The sequence below is a fragment of the Triticum dicoccoides genome, chromosome 5B (assembly GCF_002162155.2).
Source record: "Triticum dicoccoides isolate Atlit2015 ecotype Zavitan chromosome 5B, WEW_v2.0, whole genome shotgun sequence".
In the NCBI taxonomy this organism is placed as follows: domain Eukaryota; kingdom Viridiplantae; phylum Streptophyta; class Magnoliopsida; order Poales; family Poaceae; genus Triticum; species Triticum dicoccoides.
Window position 1 is genome coordinate 617,706,452 of NC_041389.1, and position 21,938 is coordinate 617,728,389.

The 21,938-nt window shown below is 44.1% G+C and overlaps 1 protein-coding gene and 1 non-coding gene across 2 annotated transcripts; one reads left to right on the plus strand and one right to left on the minus strand.

Annotated features, from left to right (window-relative positions):
• Positions 1–8,304: 8,304 nt before the first annotated feature.
• LOC119313473 lies at positions 8,305–8,386 on the minus strand. The gene has a single exon (XR_005151754.1). It is a non-coding gene; the product is annotated as a small nucleolar RNA U31b (small nucleolar RNA).
• A 7,958-nt stretch (positions 8,387–16,344) lies between these two features.
• LOC119312090 lies at positions 16,345–17,675 on the plus strand. Its single transcript, XM_037587825.1, has 2 exons — positions 16,345–16,440; positions 16,606–17,675. The coding sequence occupies exon 2, from the start codon at positions 16,653–16,655 to the stop codon at positions 17,538–17,540; it is 888 nt and encodes a 295-aa protein (XP_037443722.1). The 5' UTR covers positions 16,345–16,440; positions 16,606–16,652; the 3' UTR covers positions 17,541–17,675.
• The last annotated feature ends 4,263 nt before the right edge of the window (positions 17,676–21,938 follow it).

Below are 21,938 nucleotides of genomic sequence, written 5' to 3' on the forward strand. Positions count from 1 at the left end.
TCATACCAGCATGCCCCAGCCTTCGATGCCAGAGCCAGCATTCTAAAGCTTTTGCAAGAAGACATACGGCAAGCTGTGGACCTGCTGAGAAATCTACCATGTACAGATCACCTTTCCTATACCCTTCAAAGACTAGAGACTTGTCAGATTCCATTAGTACAAGGCAACGATATTTTCCAAATATCACAATCATGTTTAAGTCACAAAGCATTAAGACAGACGTTAAGTTGAATCCAAGGGATTCAAGAAGCATCACTTTATCCATGTGTTGATCCTTTGAGATTGCAACTCTACCTAGACCCAATACCTTGCCTTTACCAGTGTCAGCAAATGTGATTTGACTCTTGTCGGATGGACGTAAGGTTGAGTCCATGAGAAGATTTCGATCACCAGTCATATGATTAGTGCATCCGCTGTCCATAATCCATTCTGAAGCACGAGGTGTCATACCCTACAGTGCAGTTAGGAGGATAGGCTTCACAAGGTATGTTGTGAAGCATAAGCATTTGTTGCACACTTGGATTATCACAGCATAGATGAAAGTTAGCACACAGTATGACAGGTAAGCGATTCATATGTGGAATACATAGTAAGTCAGTTTATCATGCGTCCCTTTGTGTTTTAGGTCCCCAGCAATAATATCGGACGCCTTTGATTGCTGGCTGGAGACCATGTTCTGCAAAAGAGAGTTAGTTCTTCTTCACCACCCACATCTTCAGGGGTGGCTTAGAAGCAATGAGTCTAAGTGCAGCATCTGAGAATTTCGGCTTTGAAGCCCTAGCAAATAGCCTTGCAGGAGATGAATGATACTCATATGAATAAGCAGAAAAGTTCTTAGTCCTATGAACATGGCGGTTTGAGGACACACGTTCATATTCATAAGTTTGATCACGATTTCCCTGCAAAACATTGGCGTTAGGGTGACTCAAGTGAGTCTTGTATTCGTATGAAGCCGTTGGACCATATGATGCCTTTGGTCTGGGGTTTGTCTCCTTCCCTGGTGGTGTCATGATGACATTCACTGGAAGATTCTCAAGACAGCTTTTGGGAACCGAAATCTTCTTCATTGGGGGTCCATTCCTGCAGTTAGTACCAATATACCTGGCAAACACTTCACCATTCTGATTTTTTGAACAGTTTATAGTTTGCATCAAAGGATTCATCAATGATAATAGGATTAATACAGGTAAAACCAGATAAAGTGGATGGATCCACTGAAGGTTCCTTTGCAGCAACCCATGTGGTTCTGGGATACTGCTTAGGCTTCCAGTAAGAACCATCCGCATTCATTTTCCTCTTGAACCCAACACCCTCTTTCCTAGGGTTTCGGTTCAGAATCTGCTTTTTGAGGACATCGCACAGTGTCTGATGCCCTTTCAGACTTTTGTACATCCCTGTTTCAAGCAATGTCTTCAACCTAGCATTTTCATCAGCAATAGTAGTTGCATCCTCAGCAGAGGGGTTAGTTACCACATCAGTAGTTGAAGACAGAGCAACAGTAGCAGCAGTGGAACATTCAGCAACAGAGGCAGCGTTATCACGCTCAATGCATTTTAAACATGGTGGTTCAAATTCATCCTGAGCGGAACTGATCTGTTGAGCGCGAAATGACTCATTCTCCTTTTGAAGATCTTCATGAGTCGCTTTCAATTTCTCAAGCTCTTGCTTCCTTTGAAGATAATCATAGGAGAGCTTTTCATAAGTGGTTGAGAGCGTCTCATGAAGACTTTCAAGTTCTTGATACTTAGCATGAAGATTTTTTATGTCTTCAACTAAGGACTGCGAACGTGTCATTTCTGCGTCCAACAGGTCATCGCTTTTGTCTAACAGTTTTTGAGTATGTTCCATAGCCCTTTGTTGTTTAGTAGCAATTTTAGCAAGTGTTTTGTAGCTGGGTTTAGATTCACAATCAGAGTCATCTTCACTTGATGTTTGAAAGTAAGCATCGCGTGATTTTACCTTGGCACCGCGTGCCATGAAGCAGTAGGTGGGAGCGGGATCGTCCATGTCATCAGCTTCAGCGTTGGTATGAAAGTCGGTGTCTTCAGTGTTGAAGATGGACTTAGCAACATAGGCCGTGGCTAGAGCCAGACTTGCAACGTTAGGGTCAGACTCTTCTCCAGATTCCACCTCCACCTCCTCAGAAGCAGACTCCTCCTCTGAATCCATTTCCTTGCCAACAAAAGCACGAGCCTTGCCAGATGAGCTCTTCTTATGTGATGAAGACTTGGAAGAAGACTTCGAAGAAGATTTTGATGATTTCTTCTTCTTCTTGTCATCAGAATCATATTCCTTGCTCTTCTTCTTCTTCTTCTTCTCATTGTCCCACTGTAGACACTCAGATATGTAGTGACCTGGTTTCTTGCACTTGTGGCAGGTTCTCTTCTTGTTGTCATGAGTGGAAACTTCATCATTTCTTGAGCTGGATCGTGAAGATTTTCTGAAGCCCTTCTTCTTGGTGAACCTCTGGAACTTCTTCACAAGCATGGCAAGTTCCTTTCCAATGTCTTCCGGATCATCATAACCGCAGTCAGATTCTTCTTCAGATGAGGAAACCACTTTTGCCTTCAAAGCACGAGTTCGGCCATAGTTGGGACCATATATATCTCTTTTCTCAGAAAGCTGGAACTCATGTGTGTTAAGCCTCTCAAGTATATCAGATGGATCGAGTGTCTTGAAGTCAGGATGTTCTTGTATCATGAGGGCAAGGGTGTCAAAGGAGCTGTCAAGAGATCTCAGTAGTGTCTTGACAATTTCATGCTTGGTGATCTCAGTGGCGCCAAGAGCCTGAAGCTCATTTGTGATGTCAGTGAGGCGATCAAACGTGAGCTGGACATTTTCATTGTCGTTTCTCTTGAAGCAGTAGAAGAGATTTCGAAGAACACTGATCCTTTGATCTCTATGTATAGAGACGCCTTCGTTGACCTTGGACAGCCAGTCCCAGACTAGCTTTGACGTTTCCAGAGCACTCACACGGCCATACTGTCCTTTGGTCAGATGACCACAGATGATGTTCTTTGCAGTCGAGTCCAGTTGAATGAACTTCTTGACATCAGTAGGGGTGACACCTTCACCAGTTTTGGGAACGCCGTTCTTGACGACATACCAGAGGTCGACATCAATGGCTTCAAGATGCATGCGCATCTTATTCTTCCAGTAGGGATATTCAGTTCCATCGAACACGGGGCAAGCAGCGGAGACTTTGATTATCCCTACAGTCGACATAGCTAAACTCTAGGTGGTTAAACTGAATCACACAGAACAAGGGAGTACCTTGCTCTGATACCAATTGAAAGTGCTAGTTATCGACTAGAGGGGGGGTGAATAGGCGATTTTTATCAAAGTCTTCAAAACATGGTAGTTTCGAAGACAAACAATAGAAATGACCTAATTGATATGCAGCGGAAGATAAACTACAACAAGCAAGCCATAGTCAAGTATGCAATATCATTAACGTACGAAGACTAATAGCAGCTAGGTAGTAAGGATCAGGATGGAAGATAGTATGAAGCCAATCAACAATAGTAGTCAAACACTGAAGTCAAACAGATAAGACAGATAAGCAATGACTTCACGAAGACAAACTCAAAGTAAAGGAGGGAAGGGATAGAACCAGTCACTTGTTGAAGACACAGGATTTGTTGGACCAGTTCCAGTTGCTGTGACAACTGTACATCTGGTTAGGGAGGCTGAGATTCAACTCATAAGACCGTGTCTTCACCTTATTCCCCTTGAGCTAAGGACATCTAGTCCTCGCCCAATCACTCTGGTAAGTCTTCAAGGTAGACTTCCGAACCTTCACAGACTTCGTTCACCCGGCAATCCACATCGACTCTTGGATGCTCAGAACGCGACGCCTAACCATCTGGAGGATACACAGTCCTCAAGTGTAATAAGTCTTCAGGTCACACAGACAGAAAGACTTCAGTGATGCCTAACACTCTTTGGCTCTGGGTGTTTGGGCTTTGTCCTCGCAAGGATTTCTCTCTCAAAGGCTTCGAGGTGGGTTGCTCTCAAAACTACAAAAGCCGTAAACTAACTCTGAGCAGCCACCAATTTATGGTGTAGGGGTGGGCTATTTATAGCCACAAGGCAACCCGACCTGATATGTCTGAAATGACCCTGGGTCACTAAGGAACTGACACGTGTTCCAATGGTCAGATTTCAAACACACATGGCAACTTTACTTGGGCTACAAGCAAAGCTGACTCATCCAGCTCTGGATAAGATTTGCTCTCATTGTCTTCGCTCGAAGACATAGGATTTGGGTTGAGCATCACTTCGGTCGCACTGACTTAGTTCACTTGGACCCCACTTAACAGTACGGTGGTTCTTATGACTCAACACAGAAGAAAAGGAAACAACGAAACAACTCAGTCTTCGCGCTCCATAGTCTTCACTCAATGTCTTCTCATGTCATAGTCTTCAATGTGAACCTCTTCACACACCACCATTGTCTTCATTGTCTTCATACATTTTTAGGGGTCATCTCCGGTAGGTAAACCGAATCAATGAGGGACACTACCTGCGGTATCCTGCAATTCTCACAAACGCATTAGTCCCTCAACCAACTTTGTCGTCAATACTCCAAAACCAACTAGGGGTGGCACTAGATGCACTTACAAGTCAACCTAAGTGTTTTGCATGTGTAAATCTGGCTTACACCCATTGTATGTGAATGTTAGAATCTATCACACCCGATCATCACGTGGTGCTTCGAAACAATGAACTTTCGCAACGTTGCACAGTTAGGGGGAACACTTTCTTGAAATTTTAGTGAGGGATCATCTTATTTATGCTACCGTCATTCTAAGCAAATAAGATGTAAACACATGATAAACATCTCATGCAATCAAATAGTGACATGATATGGCCAATATCATTTTGCTCCTTTTGATCTCCATCTTCGGGGCGCCATGATCATCATCGTCACCGGCATGACACCATGATCTCCATCATCATGATCTCTGTCATCGTGTCTCCATGAAGTTGTCTCGCCAACTATTACTTCTACTACTATGGCTAACGGTTTAGCAATAAAGTAAAGTAATTACATGGCATTATTCAATGACACGCAGGTCATACAATAAATTAAGACAACTCCTATGGCTCCTGCCGGTTGTCATGCTCATCAACATGCAAGTCGTGATTCCTATTACAAGAACATGATCAATCTCATACATCACATATATTTCATTCATCACATCCTTTTTGGCCATATCACATCACGCGGCATATGCTGCAAAAACAAGTTAGACGTCCTCTAATTGTTGTTGCAAGTTTTTTACGTGGCTGCTATAGGTTTCTAGCAAGAATGTTTCTTACCTACGCCAAAACCACAACGTGATATGCCAATTGTTATTTACCCTTCATAAGGACCCTTTTCATCGAATCTGATCCGACTAAAGTGGGAGAGACTGGCGCCCGCTAGCCACCTTATGCAACAAGTGCATGTTAGTCGGTGGAACCTGTCTCACGTAAGTGTACGTGTAAGGTCGGTCTGGGCCGCTTCATCCCACAATACCGTCGAAACAAGATAGAACTAGTAACGGTAAGCATATTGAACAAAATCAACACCCACAACAACTTGTGTTCTACTCGTGCATAGAATCTACGCAATAGACCTAGCTCATGATGCCACTGTTGGGGAACGTGGCAGAAATTCAAAATTTTCTACACATAACCAAGATCAATCTATGGAGATTCTAGCAACAAGAGAGAGAGGGGGGGAGAGCATCTTCATACCCTTGAATATCACTAAGCGGAAGCATTACTAGAACGCGGATGATGGAGTCGTACTCGCGGCGATTCAAATCGCGAAAGATCCGATCTAGCGCCGAACGGATGGCGCCTCCGCGTCAACACACGTACAGCCCGGTTACGTATCCTCCTTCTTGATCCAGCAAGGGAAGAGGAGAAGTTGAGAGAGAGCTCCGGCAGCACGACGGCATGGTGGTGGAGCTTGTGGTATTTATGCAGGGCTTCGCCAAGCTCTACGGAAGAGGAGGAGGTGTTGGGGAGGGAGAGGCTGCGCCAGGGACAAGGGTGCAGCTCCCATGCGCCTCCCCACTATATATAGGGGTGGAGGGGGCTGATTTCTTGCCCTCCAAGTCCATTGGGGCGTTGGCAAAGGTGGGAGGAAAGAAATCCCATCCTTTCGTTTTCCCACCGATTGTTATCCCCCTTTTTTAGGGATCTTGATCTTATCCCTTTGGGATATGATCTTATTCCTTCTAAGGGGGGATCTTGGTGTGCCTTGACCAGGGGTGTGGGGCCTTGCCCCCACTACCCACGTTCATGTGGGTCCCCCCTTGCAGGTGGGCCCCACTCCGGAACCTTCTAGAAACTTCCCGGTACAATACCGAAAAATCCCAAACATTTTCCGGTGGCCAAAATAGGACTTCCCTGTATATAAATCTTTACCTCCGGACCATTCTGGAACTCCTCGTGACGTCCGGGATCTCATCCGAGACTCCGAACAACTTTCGGTAACCACATACAATTCCCATAACAACTCCAGTGTCACCGAACCTTAAGTGTGTAGACCCTACGGGTTCGGGAATCATGCAGACATGACTGAGACAGCTCTCTGGCCAATAACCAACAGCAGGATCTGGATACCCATGTTGGCTCCCACATGTTCCACGATGATCTCATCGGATGAACCACGATGTCGGGGATTCAATCAATCCCGTATACAATTCCCTTTGTCAATCGGTACGTTACTTGCCCGAGATTCGATCGTCGGTATCACAATACCTCGTTCAATCTCATTATCGGCAAGTCACTTTACTCGTTCCGTAATGCATAATCCTATGACCAACTACTTAGTCACATTGAGCTCATTATGATGATGCATTATCGAGTGGGCCCAGAGATACCTCTCCGTCATACAGAGTGACAAATCCCAGTCTCGATTCATGCCAACCAAACAGACACTTTCGGAGATACCTGTAGTGCACCTTTATAGCCACCCAGTTACGTTGTGACGTTTGGTACACCCAAAGAATTCCTACGGTATCCGGGAGTTGCACAATCTCATGGTCTAAGGAAATGATACTTGACATTAGAAAAGCTCTTAGCAAACGAACTACACGATCTTGTGCTATGCTTAGGATTGGGTCTTGTCCATCACATAATTCTCCTAATAATGTGATCCCGTTATCAATGACATCTAATGTCCATGGTCAGGAAACCATAACCATCTATTGATCAACGAGCTAGTCAACTAGAGGATCACTAGGGACATGTTGTGGTCTATGTATTCACACATGTATTACGGTTTCTAGTTAATACAATTATAGCATGAACAATAGACAATTATCATGAATAAGGAAATACAATAATAACCATTTTATTATTGCCTCTAGGGCATATTTCCAACAAATGATGGATCGGATATCCGATGTGTACACAGATGGTGCACACAAGGTTTAGGTAACCATGCATAGGTTTTTCGTGAAGTGTAGGGGTAGGGCTTTTTGGTAGGTGTATGGGCATTGCCAGTAGCATTGGGTAGGAGGGAATATCATAATGGATGTGAGTGAGAAATATGTTAGGAACCGTGAACTTGATCTTATCTTTTTGCGAAACCCATCGATGCCTCTTAATAGTGCGGGATCCCTATACTCAAGAATAAACAAAAATGGCTACCCCTATATTTCTTTGTTTCTCCGTTCTTGAGCCATATTCATTTTAACAGCCCATAATCCACACACAGTTGATTTCGCGGGGACTAAAACCTGTGATACACTTAGCAAACATGATTAATCTCCTATATGTATATTATCATCAACATCAAAGCATACTTAAGGGAAATATTGTACTTTCACACTGGTGTGGATGCAGTTTGTATTAAAGACTAAATGGCTATCAAATCCCCCACATCCCGGTATTAATGCGCTCCAGAGCCACCCTACAGATAGTGCATGTGGAATAACACCTGGAGCTCGAATGCATCAACTAGTAAGGGACATAGCCATGGACGGCCACCCCTATACCACGAGTGAGAATCTTGCCGCACTGAGAAGCCAAGACAGAATGGCATGACACATCATATAAGAGAAGGGTTGTTGCAGGTCTGCAACCAATGCAAAGTGAGCATGGCCATATCGACACATGAAAGAGGTTAGTATCCCGAACGCGAAACTTTAGTCAACATATGTTCATCAAAGGGGAGAGTTGGGAGAGTGGGAGACAGACGATGTAAACACTTTAAGGTACTATCAAATTGGACGCGTGTTACACATATACGTTACTAGCAATAATCCAAAAACACCAGGATCATCAAAAATTATGTATGTAGAGTCAGATTCAGAAGTATGTCAACCAACACAGGCCCACCGATGTGGTTCCTAAGACAGGGGTGGCAAATATGATCATCCTCGGGCAACAAGCCTAAAGAAAACAACAGTGTATCGAATCGATCTACCACACAAAGCTAAACAACGCAAACAAAAAAAAGTCAGAGCATCAACGGGGAGTGGGTACATTTGTTGCGGAGTCCATTACATAAGTATGTCAGTCGGCACATGCCAGCGAACCAAACCCTAAGACCGGAGCAAAAAAATCGTTCATCATGCTCTGGGCGAGGAAAGAGAAAAATCGAAAACAAAAAAAACAAAGATGAAAACCAGAGGTAGAAACGAAAAATCCAAAGATCCATGAGATCAAGACGAAGAGGGACCCTCCTTCATGCCTCTTTCATGCAGGGTGCTTACAGCAAGGGGCTGCAGTTGTATTTTTTTTTTGAAAAAGATACGGCTTTATCCAGTCGAAATAACAGTTACATCGTTTACGAGGAGGGAGGGGTACAATTTCACTCATAGCCTCCTCAAACCAATTGGTCGAAGAAAATCTAGCCAACCTAGCAAGCTCATGAGCAACCTTATTAGCTTTCTTATTACAATGTTCAAACAAGTGATAGGCAAATCACAAACAAAATAATAATAATCATCAAACACTGCCTCTCTGCTCCCACATAACGTCCTCCATTCTTCATCAAGTCAATAACCTCCAAATTATTAGAATTAAGAATGAGGCAATTGTAGCATGCCCTTTCCACAAGGGATGGACTAAGTCTAAGTATCGATGCTTAAACCTCAGGACGTCTGCACACCAATCCAAATTCCATTTTCCCCGAACAATGAATTTTCCTTCATCGCCCTTAGGACCGCACCAGCTATGACCCTAAGCAAGTCTTGATCAAAATAAACATCAACATTAAGTTTAACAAAACTCACACGGGGCGGGTCTAGTCACTTTTGTCGCGGTAGCCTTTGGAGAGGAAGCAATAACACAGTGAGCCGTTAGAGCATGTACAACCATAGTACTCTGGCTAGTGTCATGAACTTTCTCTTCATGAACTAGTTTACGTTTTCCCACCACAACACATAGTGGTAATGGTGAGCATTTCACGAGCATTCTGAAGACCCATAGTAGATAAATTCTGACTTGCAAAAGGAGTAATAACTCTAGAACATCCTCACCAGCACAATCAACTTCACAAGCTTTTTTAATAATTCCGTCCATCCCCAACATTCTTCAAACCTCCTTTGCTTTGTGACATAGAAACAACATGTGCTTCGTATCTTCAGGCCCGGAAGAACAAGGACATTAGAGCTGTATTTTAGGCCCCTAATAGCTGGCGATCGATTGCCTGGGAGTTGCTCCCATCGAATGATTCGTTCGTCGAGGGAGCAACTCCCAGCAATCGTTTCTGATCATTCGTCAAGGGGCGGGCTAGGGCGACCCCGATTGACCCATAAGGCTCAATGAACTATTTTTTATTTAAAAATGTCATGGACCAAAGTAACATTTTATTTTAAAAATCAGAGAAAACCTAAATTTTGAAATGCCACGCTCTGAATTTATGAAAAAATGTCGTCCTCTAATGTAAAAAATTAACCATGGATATTATTTTTTTTAGTTAAGATTGTCGTGGCCCTATAATATGAGTTGACATGTCAACAAAGAAGAAGAAAATGACATGATAAAAATGTCATCTCTTAATATTAAAAAAATGCCATCTCTTAATATTAAAAAAATGTCATCTCTTAATAATAAAAATGCATCTCTTAATAAATAGCAAATGCCATCTCTTAATACTAATAATAAAATGACATATCTTAATAATAAAAATGCCATTTACACAAACAAACTTATCTTGTGAAAACAAAACAAAAAAGGACAAAAAAACATTTAAAATGCGATGTGACATACTTCGAATATTTATAAACTGCCATGTTAATTTTTTTCTAGAAAATTGCCATCTATTCCCTCAGTTCCTAAATATTTGTCTTTTTAAAGATTTCAACAAGTGACGGAGGGAGTAGTAGTCTAAAAAGGAGAGACTGGGATTTGATCTCAAGTCTCATAGATGGAGGGGTGCATCGCTAGCCAATGCATTGGTTGTAGTGCTTTGAATGGTAACACGTTCTCTGGCTTTTATCTGACTGCGAACTAGTTTAAAAATCTGACGTGATTCCGATCCTGTGCCAATATTCATTCAAACAAATCCGACGGGAGAGAGCATGTTCGCCGAGATTGGCCCTATGGGGAACGTTCGCCAGCTACTATTTCCGTTTTTTTAGGCTACTGTTTCGGTTTTTTTTTTGAGAAGTTTCCGTTTTTTTTTTAGCAACAAAGCTAGGCATTTATTCAGGAGTTGGTATTGCTACCGGTATTACAGAGGTATCATGTGATTGCCCCAACCAAATGTGGCGGCCATGATCTAACTTAACAGCATGCCTAGCTAGTTTATGAGGCTCAAAGTTCGAGGCTCTAAATTCAAACTTAAAATAGCAAGAATTAAAAGAAGATTGCCATGAAATAATCTCTTTTACAACTGCACCATAATTTCCTCCCGACTTTTCTTTGATATGCTTCACCACCTCTTGGCAATCAGATGCGATCACAATTTTCTGGAGCCCCAGGTCTTCCGCTAGCGATAGTCCTTCTCTGCATGCCATTGCTTCCAAAGTAGCCGGATCGACCAACCCTCTAGTCACAAGCACCGATGACCCCAGATACTGGCCTGCATTATTCCTGCAAACTGCAGCAGCGGCACCAACTCCACGGAAAACAGCAGCGTCAACATTGATTTTAGCATGGTCCTCAATGGCCGGAATCCATCTTCTTGGTGCAGAGGTAACTGGGATGTTCATGCAGTGGTTTATTGGCTTCTTTTCCTCCTCCAACTCTGATAAGAAATGAGTGATGAACATGTAAGTGGATAAAGGGCTTTGATGCAACCCTTCATGGATCAGCTTCCGTCTCGCCCACCAAATTGCCCATAGGGTAACTGCTACCTTAATGAACTTGTCGTGTGATATTTGTTCGATTATTGTGAATAACCACTTCTTCGCGTCATTTTCAGTGTTACTTCGCAGAACATCAATAAGCTCCTGATCCACCAATGACCATACACACCGGGCAGCAGTACACTCAATCAAGCTGTGCTTCCAAGAGTCTGTAGATCCGCAGATGGCACACGAGCTACTTGTGGTCATGTTCCTATGCATTCTGACATCTTCCGTTGGGATCGATTGACGTGCAAGTCTCCACAGAAAGACCCTGATTTTAGCAGGGACCATAGTTTCCCATAAACCCTTCCAAGACGACTTCTCCTCCTGTCGGTTAGACGCACCTGGCCGTGACTCCAGCCATTCCTCACGCCTCCTCTTGGTTTCAACAATCATACGATAACAGGACCGAACACTGAAAACACCAGATTTCTCAAACATCCAAGACCAATAGTCCTCCACATTCCTCTGACAGACCGGGATTTGAAAGATTGCGTGTGCATCAAAAGGGAGGAAAACCTGTTTCACTAGCTCCAAATTCCAGCGTGCATTACCTGAGTCAATAAGTTCAGCAACTAGCTGCGGCGGATCAGGCACTCTGGCAACCAGAGGCCTCATAAGTTCAGGCCGAGGGATCCAGTTGGTATTCCATATCTCCGTCGCTGTACCATCACCGATTCTCCTGATTAGACCCTGTTTCATAATATCCCTTCCTTCCACTATGGATCTCCAAATCTGAGACGGATGACTTCCAATAGTGGCTTCTAGTATTGAGCAATTTGGGAAATACACAGCTTTTAAAATACGAGCACTAAGGGACTCTGGGGTGACCAAGATCCTCCATGATTGACGAGCCAGTAGAGCCAAATTAAACAGCTTGAAGTCACGGAACCCCAGCCCTCCCATATATCTCGGCATTGTCATACTGTCCCACGACACCCAATAGGGTTTCCTCTTCCCTTGCTCACTTCCCCACCAGAACGCACGTACGGCTGAGGTTAACTTTTCGCATAACCCTCTTGGCAATTTGAAGCATGACATTGAAAAAACCGGGGTGGCCTGTGCTACGGACTTGATGAGCACATCCTTTCCCGCAGCCGATAGGGTTTTCTCCATCCAACCTCTTATTTTGTTCCATAACCGATCAATCAGGTACTTGAAAGCTCCGTTTTTGGATGAGCCCACATCCGTTGGAAGACCCAAGTATTTCGCGCTGAGCTGTTCATTGGGAACTTGCAAAATTTGTTTCACCTGTTCTCGAACCTGTTCTGGACATCCCTTGCTGAAAAAGCATGAAGATTTTTCACGGTTCACTCTTTGGCCCGAAGCCCTGGCATAGGTTTCCAATAAGAGAGACACTTCTTCCGCCCCTTCCGAATTTGCTCGAAAAAACAACAGGCTGTCATCTGCAAACAACAAGTGGTTTATCGGCGGTGCCGTCGAAGCCACTTTGATTCCTCCTAGATTAGATGACTGAACTCGTGATTTTAACAGGCACGAAAGGCCCTCTGCTGCCAACAAAAACAAATAGGGTGAAATAGGATCCCCTTGGCGGATACCACGCGTAGGGTTGAACTCCTCTAATTTTTCTCCATTAAACATGACTGAGAAGGAAACAGATGATACCATCCCCATAACAATATCAACCCAGTTCCGACTGAACCCAAACTTCAACATGATAGCTCTCAGGTAGTCCCACTCAACACGGTCATATGCCTTCATCATATCCAATTTTAGTGCGCACGACCTGTGGATCTGAGCTTTATTTCTCTTCATAAAATGAAGGCATTCGTAAGCTGCAATGATATTTTCAGTGATCAATCTGCCCGGAACAAAGGCAGACTGCTCCTCAGAGATGATCTCCGGCAATATTAGCTTCAAACGATTGGCTATCACCTTTGATGCAATCTTATACAGTACATTACACAAACTAATCGGCCGGAATTGTGTGAGCAAAGTAGGGTTTTTTACCTTCGGGATTAGAACTAGCACTGTATTGTTTATATCTTTAGCACTCTCCTTGCCCGAGACAATACCCAGCACCACTCGAGTTACCTCTTCACCGCAAATCTCCCAATGATGTTGAAAAAAGTGAGCAGGGAACCCGTCGGGACCAGGAGCCTTTGTCGGTGCCATTTGAAACAACGCGGTTTTTACCTCTTCTGCAGTGTACGGTGCATTCAGTTGTTCATTCATCTGGACAGTTACCTTAACTGGTACTGTATCCAGCACCTCCTCCATCTGATGTACCCCTTCCGACGTGTAAAGATTACCATAAAAAGTGTTGACCATATCTTTCATGGTTTGTATATCCTCCGTCGTATTGCCATCCTCTTGCACCAGCAGCTTGATTAGATTTTTCCTCCTACGCATACTTGCCCGTAAATGAAAAAAACGGGTATTCTTATCTCCCGCACGCAGCCAGTCAACTCTAGCCCGCTGCCTCCACATAAGTTCTTCTCTGTGATATAGCTCAACAAGACTTTCCTTGATCTTCAACTCTCTGTGAGAAGGACCGACCCTCCCTGGTACACCTTGCAAGATCTCCAGCTCGCGTTTTAGGGTTCGGATATTCTTACGAACACTCCCAAACGTCGCCTTGTCCCATGCAGATAGCGACAGAGCCAACGCCGTCAGCTTTTCTTTGATTTCCGCAACGGAGCTGCATGCAGGCACTCCTCCCCAGTCACTAGCTATCTTCGGGTGCAGTTGGTCATGTGATTCCCACATCATCTCATAACGAAAGACATGCTGACATTTTCTTTCCCTGGCCTCGCCTTGCGGGTGTAATATTATTGGCACATGATCCGATGAACCTACTGTCAGGTGGTGTACTTGAGCCCTGGGGAATTGTGCAGTCCAGGCACTGCATGCGAGTGCTCTATCCAGCCGGACCCGAGTATATGAGCCTCCTGCAACCTTATGCTCAAAAGTCCAAGGAATACATGTGTACCCTAGATCCAGCAAAGCACAGTCATCGACTACTGATCTGAAGGAAGCAATCTGGCTTTGACTTCTCTGCCCCACACCATCATGCTCTCCCGCGTACAATACTTCGTTAAAATCTCCTATGAGGATCCATGGTAAAGGAGACATCCCTGCGATATTTCTGAGAGTGTCCCACGTATTTTGCCTTGACGCCACCTGTGCTTCTCCATAGACACATGTTAGTCTCCAAGGATTTGGGCCTGATTCATCAATTAATGCATCAATGTGATACCGAGAGTAACCATCAACTTTCAGCTTTATTTCATTATTCCAAAACACGCCTAAACCTCCACTTCTACCAGCACTGCTTACAGCAAAACTATTATCATAACCAAAAGAAGATTTCAAATTTTCGACACGCACCCTGTCTAGTTGAGTTTCCACTATACAAAGTACTGCCGGGGTAAACTGCTTTGCAAGGTCGCAAAGCTCGCGAACTGTCGCAGGTCTACCCACCCCACGACAGTTCCAACACAATATACTCATTGTGCCCCGCGGAGGCCGCTCTGGGTCTCCGTGATGGGCGCTTCCTTAGTCATGTCGGTGAGGTTTTTCTTTGGTAAACCCTTCTCATTGCTGGCAACTTTGGCTCTCTTCTGATCTTGGCGCGATGTAGGGCTTGGGGGAACTACTGGAGGCGACGGCAGCATAAGAGCATCGGACCTTGGCCCCTTCGCAAAATTCCTACCTCCTGTTTTGCCCCCCAGCGACCTCTTCCTAGCTGCATCATCTTCCTCCATGAGATCATCATCATCCTCTTGACCTTCATGCTGCTGTGGCTGCTGGGACATGCCTCTGCCTGGGCCAAAACCAGCGCCGCCCCTCGCTGCACCACGGCTAAGCCGCCTCTGCGAGCACGACCTTCTCCTGGCCCTCTTCCAGCCCCACGGAACCAGCTTGCTCGCAGCTCCTTGAAAACCAGGGCCTTTGGAGGATGAATCCCATCCCCATGCTCCTTGAACTGGTGACCTAGATGGCCACACACTGCACACCAGTCAGGAAGGCGTTCGTACTTCACCAGAAAGATCTGTCGCTTGTTTTCTTTGACAATTGAAGTAGCGTTCTTCAGAGGCTTATTGACATCAATCTTAACTCGAACCCTATAGAAGTTTCCCTCAAAGTCGTGAGACTTAGGTTCCACTAAAATCACCTCGCCAATCTTCCCTGCCATTGCCTTCAGCATGGGGCAAAACCCATCAGGAAGATCATGAATCTGTGCCCATATCTCAATGGTGTCAAGCTTGATCTGGGACGGCTTTGTGAACCCATCATACGGTGCAATGATCACCGCATAACCCTTGTAATTCCAAGGTCCATCTTGCATTACTCTGTCCCAGTCACCCAAGCACGAGAACTGCATAGTGTATAGGTTATCTTCGAGGGGTCTAAACTTTACCTCTTGTGCCAGATCCCATGTTGCTCTCATAGTCTTGAAGAACCAGTATTGGCTGTAGGATTTTTCAGTGTGAACCCTAGCCAATGCCATCCAACGGACCGACTATGGGGGGGGGGTGGATCTTGTTCCTCGAAGACTACGTCATCCAGATCGTCTTCTGCAAGGCCAAGCCTCTCCATCAGTTCTGCCACATCTTTGGAGTCTACAATCTTCGATCCCGAAGCTTTGTCCGCTATCTCTGAAAAACCCTAACCCGATGGAGAAAGATCGGGCTGTTGAGGAGTCCCTAGATCGCCTCGCGCATCCAACACCGTGGACACCACAGGGGTACCCCCGAGCACCACACCGGCGATGAGGACGGAGAAGACGGCAGGGGAGATGCGATCTCGACGTACCGGCAATCGCCGCCGCGAGTAGACGAAACCCTAACGAGAGGGTAGGTAGACCGAGAGGGTAGGTTATTGCAGTTTCCGTTTATTTAACAGTGGGAAGAGGGTTTCTTCTTAGGGTGGGCCTTTAGATGGTGTGAAACTGGAACGGGCCTCAATGGGTTATTGCAGGCTACCAGGGACGCCACAGCGTCTGCATTTTTGGGCTTCCACCCAACCCAATCCGGTGGTAGCGCCCACCAAAGAAAACCCAGCCCTCAAAGAAAAAACCCCAAAGAAAACGCAATCCAATCGAGACCATTCTTGGCGAGGAGAAGGGGGAGAAGAAAGCAGATCGGCGCCGGCGCCGGCCGTGGCCGCACTGGTACTTTCCTTCTTCTTCTTCTTCTTCTTCTTCTTCCCAATTCCGTTGTACATACGTATGAGACGAGTCCGGGCTGATCCCAAAGTCGATTTCATTCCGGAATCTGAATTCGGTTTGTACCTACCTAGTACCTACCTATTTGAATCTTGGCCAATTCCTGTGCAGATCGACTCGGACTGTGGGTGTGGTCTTCCGCCCGAGCACCCATAAACATGGGTCCGGAGGCGCCTGAACTTCAACCAAACTCCGTCAATCCCGCTGGACGCCTTTTGCCAGAGCACAGCTCGATGGCGATCGCCGATGTCAACATGGGTCTACAGGCGCCTGAACTTTTGTCATATCACATCAATCGCGCACGACCCTTCTATGATGAAAAGTGGAAAAGTATGAATGTGGGGAAGAAGAAGACGAAGAAGAAGATTTTCCGGGTTCCGCAGCATGAGCTGGATGACATACTTTCCTATCAGGTGCCCGCTTGGCCGAAAGTGGATAAACGCTGTCCTTCAGCCGCCATAGAGATGGAAAAGATGAAGGAATACTTCTTGGCCGGGCGGGAGAAGATGAGGCGAGAGTATGAGGCCCATGGCTATGCTACTTTTGAAGCAGAGGTCACCGATGATGAGGAGGAGGAAGACGCAGCAGCGACTCCTCCTCACGAGGAGAAGGATATTGTGCGAGCGACATCTTTTCATGACAAGAATGACGATGCAGCAGCGACTCATCCTCACGAGGAGAAGGATGATGTGCCAGCGACATCTTATCACGACAAAAATGACGAAGCAGCAGCGACGACTCCTCACGAGGAGAAGGATGATGTGCCAGCCACATCTTATTATGACAAGAATGACGATGCAGCAGCGACGACTCCTCACGAGGAGAAGGATGATGTGCCAGCCACATCTTATTATGACAAGAATGACGATGCAGCAGCGACTCCTCCTCACGAGGAGAAGGATGATGTGCCAGCCACATCTTATTATGACAAGAATGACGATGCAGCAGCGATGTCTTCTCCGTGGATTATTCCACGAGGAAGAGGCCGAAGAAGATTTCGCCCAGGAGTTGTCAAGCAAGCAAGCGGTGTTAAGAAAATAACTTAGATGTATTAGTTGTTTTCAGTGTTAGTTTTGGCTGTTGGATTAGTTGGTTCCAGTTTCTGGGACTGTATTGTGTCATCTTTATTTATAACTTCTTGTGTAAAACCTACAGCTCATAATTTGTCAGCCGACTTGATATAATATGATAAATTTAAAAGGAAGAAAGAGCTAATGCCCATATTTATCGGAAAATGTTTTTGAATAACTAGGCAAGTATCTATAAAACAATAAAAGCCCTTCTCAAACCAATTGCCCCATTAGATTACAAGTTAAATTGATCGCTTCTACCTTGAATCAGTTTGCCTTTTCCCTTATGGTATACTACCTTCAATCAAGTTAAATTTGTTAGGGAGCAGTTTTTATCTTTTGTGCATCACTCTGAAAGATTTTGTTCTTGTTGTATCACGTCTGTTCTGATTAGATGAGGTGCATACTTGCTGAGTTCTTTTATGTCCGTTCTGCAAATATATTGCTTTAGCTTCTTATGCACTGAAAAAAGCAGTGAATACCTTGCTGCATATATGAGGTTGATGTCCAGGTTCAGCTATTGGTCTCCCAAAATGCTCATTGTAAGTATTACCAAGCTGTAGGTGTATGCTTTGGTATATCTCTAAACGGAAAGCACATGGGTTTAGTCATCAAGTGAAATTGCTAATTTCTACTCCCTCCGTTCCAAATTACTCGTCGCTGAAATGGATGTATCTAGAACTAAAATACATCTAGATACATCCATATGTGCGACAAATAATTCGGAACGGAGGGAGTATTATGATATACTTACGGTCGCTGCATTTGCCTATACGCTGAAAACAAAGTGGTGGGCTATGTTTGCGGTATAAACTTGAAATGAAAGGATATAATTCTACCATGTGGAGATTGCTCGATTAGGGGTCTGCATCCTGGGCTAATATAACTTTACAGATGTGTTAATTTGCAATTTATTTATCTTGATAGTGGCTAATATAATGCACTGATATGAAACTGTCTTTTTTGTTGTGCTGTTTGATCTGATATCTTCCCTCAGTTATGCAGTTATACTGAAGCTTCAAATTTTCTATTCATTCTGATCTAGCCAAACTGACCAGGGATTTGAAGCTGCTATTTGTGTTGAGTTTGTGCTTATTTGTTTCAAATCACTAACAACCGAACAACATAAATAGAATATGCCCATGTGATCCTTGAATTGATTAAAGTAACCTTATTCTTTGCGTGCATTTTTCAGTGCTACTTACCACTGTTATTTTTTAGGCCGCCACATGGTGTTTTTAATTTTTCAGCTTTTCTATGACGAGCTTGATCTAGTTTCCTTTATTTTAGAAAACTCAAACTTGATGTTCTTCTATTGTGTTCCAGGATGTAATTATCTAGGGTTATTCAATCACGAGTCTCTGACATACTGAGGAAGGTGAGAAAGAAACTCAGGATGTTCCTAATCATAGGAAGGTGATTTTCATTACATACAAATTATTTTCATCTGTTTCGAGAGTGGAACATGCTTCATTTATGAGAAAACTAGAAGTCTGTTTCTGAATAACCATTATCAATTTATTATCAAGCATGTTGAGTAGTTTGCAGCTTTTACATTCCTTTACTTAGGCACCATGAGTATGAAGTGGGGACAGCAGATGGAAGATTCACAAAGAGCGGGAACTAAGAGCATTGTCATGTTTAGCTACAATCTTTTCCTGTTTTTTCTTTGCATTGTCGTTCTGTTTTATTCATTTTACTACTAAAAAGTTTATTTGTGTATAACATTGATGTGTAACGATATGCTAGAATACATTCCTCTAGTGGTTGTAGCTGAGTACATTTCTTGGGTGTTTTGTGTTGATTGTTCTGTTTTTTCTTATCATCATTAAGAAGGATGGGGCAGGAGGGTTAGTGAATTGCCAAATATTCCTTCCAGTTGAAGAGGTCTTTAACAGCGTGTCTTTTAAAACATGCATTGCCAAGTGAATACTCCTTTTTATTCCAGCCCTTCCATTTTTCCCTCCACCAGATCTGTTTGATTTTTAGGCTGTATAAGAAAGTGGATGCTGAACTCTCTATGATGAAGGCATGGTGCTGGGGAGATCAATGTGGGGTTTTGGTTTCTAGTTTAGTTGAGATGTTTAAACAGTGATTTTTTTCTTTCAAATAAATTTGATGCGGTGTGATATATGCCTCTTAATTTCCATTTATATCATGCCTGCAATCAAATCAGCAGGTTAGAATTTCGTATCTTTCAGCTTACCCTTTGGATAATAATGAGTACCGAGTAGTATATTCAGTCAAGGATCAGATGCAGGTTATCTTCGCATAAGTTCTGGTTTCTAAAATACAGAAATTTCAGTTCAAATGGAGATGTGCAGTGAAATTTATTTTCTAAGAAACATAGATGGTCCAGAGAAAGAATGACAACTAATAACTACTCCCTCCATCCCAAAAATAAATGACACTGATTTAGTACAACTTTATACTAACTTTGTACTAAATCAGCGACACTTATTTTGGGATGGAGGGACCGAGGGAGTACTAAAGTAACATTGCATAGGATGTGCAACACAAATTATTTAGTATGACGTTGGAAAATTCTGATTTCTAAAATATTTTCTTCAATATAGGGTTGTTGTATTTGCTTGAATTGCAAAATGATCTTGAACATTGCATTGCTTAAATTTATCAGTCTCCATAACAGATCCTCCCTGTCTCGGTTGATATTCCTCAAGTTCCTCCCCCAGCAAATCCTCATTAGATCCTCCATTACTAACAGCCTGGCTGGTGTCAGGCAAGCCTTCTCCATCATGTAGAGGGTCATCATCCACTACAAAGGATAATAGTACAGTGATTTATTAATCTCCATTAACTATCAGTGGGTGTATCTTGACAGGGTCTCGAACAGCAATTTGCAGTTTAACTTGCTCAAAGAAATTCCTAAGGATGCCATGCCAGTCAATATTAACTAAAGTCCCCAGAACAGACGCCACTTGGGCCATAGTCTTCCAAGTCATTTTGTTTACAAGTATCTCAGCAACCGGTTCATCATAAGGTTCACACTCCCAATTCCAAGACAGGAAAGAAAGAGAGAACCCCTTCTTCTTAAGATTGATGGAAGGCGGCTCAACCAATTCCTTGTTTTTATGAGGAAATGTTTCTCAGACAGCTGTCTCATCTGCCAAGGCCAATCAGTCTTCCAAATAGCTGAAAAATCCTGCTTAAGTTCCTGCATGGCAATCTCACCTTCCTCGATCGCATCAGTACAAATGTTAGCCAGGTTTAACCACTTATAGCCTTGTGATCCCCAGATTCAACATGGAAGAAACCCAGCCCAGCATTTGACCTCCCAAGGTAGGCTTATACCATTCAGAGCACACATCCATATGATGCCCAGGCTTATGACAGATGAAACAAAGCTTAGGAGTGGAGCAAGTACCCACATAGTGTGCTGGGTCACCACAGTTATAGCAAATAACATCACAAAGCTTAGGATCATAAATTCATAATTGACCACCACTTCCTCCTTTCTCTCTCTAGTAGATTAAGCAGTCTTCTCGTTACTAGTTCCGACAGGTTTGGGCTTTTTCTTCTGTTGCTGAGTAGCTACAGGCACTTGAGAGTTTTTGCTGAAATGAACTAGACTGGCCCTCCCCAAAACCAGACTGAAAATACTGACCAGGAGCCCCTTGGAACTGCCCCTGCGAGCCATGGATACATTGCTGAGGCTGTGGGGGACAGAATTGCGGAGGCCACTGCCCCGTAGGAGGGTGCGGAGGGTTTTTGCCACGGCTGCTGTTGCTGCTGCCAATCTTGATGCATTCCCTGGCCAGCAAATTGCATAGGTGGAGGGAAATTGCCTTGGAAATGAGGAGATGGATGCTGAATCGACAGCACTGGTGAATACTGTATGTTGGAGGGCTTGGGGCCAGAACCTTGGTAAGAAAAAAATCGAAACGGAGTGAACCTTGGTAATTTTATGGTCAATTTGGTGGGCGAGAAGGCATGCTATACATGAAAATGAGTTCAACTCCCTACTGTCAACACATGTGTTCATCAGGAGGTATATCTCTGAGCTGAATCGGCGCCACTGGTGATCAACAATGCTCAGGGTCGCTGGTGTTCCATGTGGATGGAGGATTAGACAAAGAGCTGAGGACAGGGCAGCCGCTGTGGTGTGCAGAAATGAGGAAGGAAAGTTTGTAGCTGCATCAGCTCTAGGCACAGGCTGACCTGGGCGCGCTTAAGATCAGGGTCATGCCTGGAGGTTGTGAACAACACATGCTCTAGTGAATTTTTCTACTCCCTGCGTAAAGAAATACAATAGTGTTTAGATCACTAAAGTAGTGATCCAAACACTCTTATATTTCTTTACAGAGGAAGTACCTCTCTTTCTGTTTTGTGGGGTGGGTGTGTGTGTGTGTGTGG

Coding starts and splice junctions, on each gene's coding strand:
- LOC119312090 (XM_037587825.1), top strand. CDS start 16,653: ATGGGTCCGGAGGCGCCTGAACTTCAACCAAACTCCGTCAATCCCGCT.